General features: G+C 58.9%; 1 protein-coding gene across 1 annotated transcript; it reads left to right on the top strand.

Moving 5' to 3' along the window:
* Positions 1 to 720: 720 nt before the first annotated feature.
* Positions 721 to 3,311, top strand: LOC122388695. The gene is made up of 2 exons (XM_043379994.1): positions 721 to 1,320; positions 2,621 to 3,311. Exons 1-2 carry the CDS (start codon positions 932 to 934, stop codon positions 3,309 to 3,311), a joined length of 1,080 nt encoding a protein of 359 aa, XP_043235929.1. The 5' UTR covers positions 721 to 931.
* The last annotated feature ends 1,402 nt before the right edge of the window (positions 3,312 to 4,713 follow it).

Genomic DNA, 4,713 nt, shown 5'->3' with positions numbered 1-4,713 from the left:
GTGGTGCGCTGGATTTTTTGGCATCCCTGCCGGAGCAAATTCGCGGGGATTATCAAACCACCAAGAACGCCCTGGCAGAGCGCTATAGCCAACTACAGAATCCGCTGCAGGCACAAGTGGAGCTGGCTCGCGCCTGTCAACAGCCGGGTGAGACGGCGTCAGACTTTGCCGACAGACTGCGGCAGCTGGGCCGCCTAGCCCATCCGCAAGCCGTCCCAGATGACCCGACGCTCGACGCCAGTCTGCGAGGCCTCTTCATATGTGGGCTGAGAGACGCCGGACTCAAGAGCGTGCTCTGCAACAAGAGCCCAGACTCTATGGACGCGGCGGTGAGGATCGCTCGCGAATTCAAGAGCCAGCAGACTGCGCTCGTGGCCATGCAGCAGTTTGGAACGGCAGCGGGAGCACACGAGGCAATGACACCGCAAGTCATGGTGGCTTCAAGCGGCGGTTCCGGCGTTAACCAGGCCGTGGTCCTCCAGTCTCTGGAACGCCGCATGGACGACATCCAGCAGGCTCTGCAACAGCTGTGCACCGACGGCCCGAGGCGGCAGAACGCCGGCCTCGCTGAAGATGGCAACGGCGGCAACCGGAGAAGTACCGCATTCGCACCAGGAAACCGCCGTGCACCCCATCGGTGTTTTGACTGTGGTGATTCGGGACACACCCGACGATTCTGTCCCAAACGGCGCAGCCATACTGAGAGCCGACAGTGTTATGCGTGTGGGGAAATAGGGCATCTATTCCGTGATTGTCCCAAAACTTGTACCGCGGGGGGAGGGCCTTTCTGTCTGCGCTGTAGACGCGATGGCCATTGGATGTCCGACTGCAGTCTGCACGGTCCGGCCACGATGGGCGGTGCGCCCGCGTGCCCCGGTGCCGGACAGATCCCGAACCAGGGAAACTAAGGGCAGCTGGCGTTGAGGGACAAATGCCAGCCGGGATTGTACCAGGGTCCCACATCGTAGCGTCTGTTGTTGAAATGGAATTTGGAGGTAGGCGGGTGTGGGCCCTGGTGGACACCGGTACTGAGTTATCGATGAGAGGTGGCAACGGAGGCCTGCGGTCGACAGGGGACGAGGCCTGTCACGATAAGCCGGCCGTTTTGGCCCCTGCTCTCGGCCATTGGTTCGGATCCGTCGCGGCGAGACGGGTGGGGGGCGAGAGTTCTCAGGGTTGTTGTCTTCCCTCGGTGGTTTCAGCGTTCGTGGTGCATCTGCTGACTTCCGTGCTGTCCTTGTTCTCGTGGGTGTTCAAGGGACGGAAGTCAGCGCCCACCCTGGTTGGGTCAGCTCCCGGTCCGTCGGCGGGTAAGGGGACATGTCAGGGGTCTGACCCGGTGCAGGGCGGTGCGCCTACACTGGAGACCACTGATAAGCTCGCTTCTTTTCGGGCTGGGAAATCTAGCAACAGGGGAGGGGCGGCACTGGTTGTGGGGAGTGGCAGCGTGGGCGCGGAGACCCGCCTCGTGACGAGGCCTGTCACGATAAGCCGGCCGTTTTGGCCCCTGCTCTCGGCCATTGGTTCGGATCCGTCGCGGCGAGACGGGTGGGGGGCGAGAGTTCTCAGGGTTGTTGTCTTCCCTCGGTGGTTTCAGCGTTCGTGGTGCATCTGCTGACTTCCGTGCTGTCCTTGTTCTCGTGGGTGTTCAAGGGACGGAAGTCAGCGCCCACCCTGGTTGGGTCAGCTCCCGGTCCGTCGGCGGGTAAGGGGACATGTCAGGGGTCTGACCCGGTGCAGGGCGGTGCGCCTACACTGGAGACCACTGATAAGCTCGCTTCTTTTCGGGCTGGGAAATCTAGCAACAGGGGAGGGGCGGCACTGGTTGTGGGGAGTGGCAGCGTGGGCGCGGAGACCCGCTGCCGGCTCAGTGCGGTGGAGCCTGACCTGATGAAGGGCGGGTCGCCCCCGATCAGACGCTTGGGCAGCAATGCTCTACTTAGGGTTGGAGTACCCGTCACCAGTTCCCGAGCGGGGCCAAATCAGTTGCCTCCTGTGCTTCGGGCACGGTGGAGACGACAGCGCCGCCGACGCCGTCGTCGTCCCCCTCGTGGTCTGAATGATAACAGCGCTGAGAAAGTGTTAAATCACAACAATCTAAGGCCTTGCCAGGCACTGGACGCGGCAGGGAACCAATGTAGCCCGGGCCCCGCAGTGGGACGGACCCTAAACTCCGAGCCCGGCCAGGTGCAAGGCGGAGCGCCTACACCAGAGGGCAGGGGCCGACTTCTCGATGATGCGCGAGGGACTACACGATACATTGGGAAGGGAACTGACACTGCCCACTCAATCAGCGACAGGAGCGGGCGGAGAGCCGCTCCACATCGCGGGGGTAATTCACAAAGTACCAATCACCATCCAGGGTAAAGAGTTCCTGTGTGACGGCGTCGCTGTTGTAAGGGGTTTGGTTTACGACCTCGTGCTAGGGCGAGATTTCTGTTGCCGATTCGGCACGATAATCGATGACCAGGAGGGCACGCTCAGAATTGGGGAGCTAACCGTCCCTTTGCCTCTCTACTCCGACATCGTGGCCGGACCGTGCAGACTGCAGTCGGACATCCAATGGCCATCGCGTCTACAGCGCAGACAGAAAGGCCGTCGTGTCGGCGGGTAAGGGGACATGTCAGGGGTCTGACCCGGTGCAGGGCGGTGCGCCTACACTGGAGACCACTGATAAGCTCGCTTCTTTTCGGGCTGGGAAATCTAGCAACAGGGGAGGGGCGGCACTGGTTGTGGGGAGTGGCAGCGTGGGCGCGGAGACCCGCTGCCGGCTCAGTGCGGTGGAGCCTGACCTGATGAAGGGCGGGTCGCCCCCGATCAGACGCTTGGGCAGCAATGCTCTACTTAGGGTTGGAGTACCCGTCACCAGTTCCCGAGCGGGGCCAAATCAGTTGCCTCCTGTGCTTCGGGCACGGTGGAGACGACAGCGCCGCCGACGCCGTCGTCGTCCCCCTCGTGGTCTGAATGATAACAGCGCTGAGAAAGTGTTAAATCACAACAATCTAAGGCCTTGCCAGGCACTGGACGCGGCAGGGAACCAATGTAGCCCGGGCCCCGCAGTGGGACGGACCCTAAACTCCGAGCCCGGCCAGGTGCAAGGCGGAGCGCCTACACCAGGGGGCAGTGACGGGCTGCCCGACCCATTGGTGGGTGCCTGGCTGTGCAGCGCCCCCGGTCCAGCCCCACTGGGCGCAGTGGGGCGTCCCGGCGCTACTGAGGAGGGTCCGGAAGTGGCTTATGGCCCACCCACCCCGGTGTTCACACGATACGGGCGCCTGTCGCGCCCAGTGGCGCCTTTCAGCAATGGATGAGCCGGAAGAAGACAATGAGGCGCACTGCAGTGATGACATGTGTACATAGCCGTATGATGTGAGCGTGTGTTTCGGAGAGGGGAGGGGTGTTAGGGATATATGTTAAAGGCGCCAGCGCCGAAGGCGCACGTGTTATTCACAATGTGTTGTCGATTATTGTCATTGAGTCGACGAGTTAAGTGATTTATCATTGTGAGTCAGTCAGGCGGTGCGCTTGACCACGAATGGTAAGCTGGGGTATGTTGGCATGCACAATACAAGAACAAGGACGTGTGCACGATTTCTAACACTAGCTGCCCATCCCGACCGTTAAACACTTGCCAAAAAGGTTGATTGGACTACTCCATATAATCGGACCGATATCGTTCGGACCGCTCTGAGTGGGCCTGTATTGCCCGGGCGTGTCCACCAGTCGCACAGCATCACCAGCTGCTCGTTTATGACGATGAACAGTGAAATCGATACTCAATCTCAGAGGGAATAGCACGGCTCTCAGTACAGCCGACCGACAGTGTGCAGGTGCCACTGCACTCATCGCTTGGTAACAATACAATTCGGTAATCGTTTTACAGCCGCGCCGAGCCGCGCGCGCCGCAGGGCCGGTGAGGCGTCATTTTATTGTGATTGTTGTCTCGTTCCACCCAGTACAGGATTAACCCGCGCACCGACGGGGGTCTGCGCCAACTTCGCACCGACGGGGGGGGGGGGGGCGGATGACCGCCCCCCCCCCTGAGATCTCGAGAACGAAGCAAGATAGCGACAAGCGGTAAACGGCATCGGATACGCACGGCCAAGATCTACAATTTTTACAAAGGTCATTTTCAGGTCAGGTCAAAGATGACGTCACAGGGGTCGAAAAAGTCAAAATGGCGGCGCTAGATATGGAGAGAGTTTTTCTCGAATAACTTTCGAATTAGTCAAGATAGGAACAAACTAAGGGCATCATCGTGATCCTCTCGTCAATCCGCATCGAATGATATGTATGTTGACCTCGAAAGGTCAAGGTCAAAGGTTGACCTCAGGTCACGTGACCTCGAGGTCATCATGTATATCATTCGATGCGTCTTGACGAGCTGAACACAATGAGACCATCCACGCGTCTGTATCTTGTTCCTGTACAGAGTTATTGGCCAAAAACCTTTGGTGACCTTTGATGACGTCACATGACCTCACAGCTGCCCAACAGCAAAACAGACCTCAAGGTAGTGAAGGTTGATCGTATATGAAGTCATGTATGGTATATGGGGCCATTCCGACCCGTTTTAGTGGTAAAAACAGGGAGTTGATTTTTCCCCCATTGACTTATAATGGGGAGGTCGCGAAATTGACCTGACCTTAGGTCACCGATATCAAAATTCCGAGATATACAAATTGTAGCTACTAATGACCTTATAATATCCTG

This window comes from Amphibalanus amphitrite, unplaced genomic scaffold, assembly GCF_019059575.1.
Source record: "Amphibalanus amphitrite isolate SeventyFive unplaced genomic scaffold, NRLGWU_Aamphi_draft 000332F_arrow, whole genome shotgun sequence".
Classification (NCBI taxonomy): Eukaryota; Metazoa; Arthropoda; class Thecostraca; order Balanomorpha; family Balanidae; genus Amphibalanus; species Amphibalanus amphitrite.
The sequence above is the reverse complement of the archived record's forward strand: the minus strand, read 5'-3'. Positions and strand labels throughout refer to the sequence as shown.

Bases quoted from the DNA above. Each gene is read 5' to 3' on its own strand.
- LOC122388695 (XM_043379994.1), top strand. From the start codon at position 932: ATGCCAGCCGGGATTGTACCAGGGTCCCACATCGTAGCGTCTGTTGTT. The intron at 1,321-2,620 runs ATGTCAGGGGTC...GGGTAAGGGGAC, and splicing joins CCGTCGGCGGGTAAGGGGAC to ATGTCAGGGGTCTGACCCGG.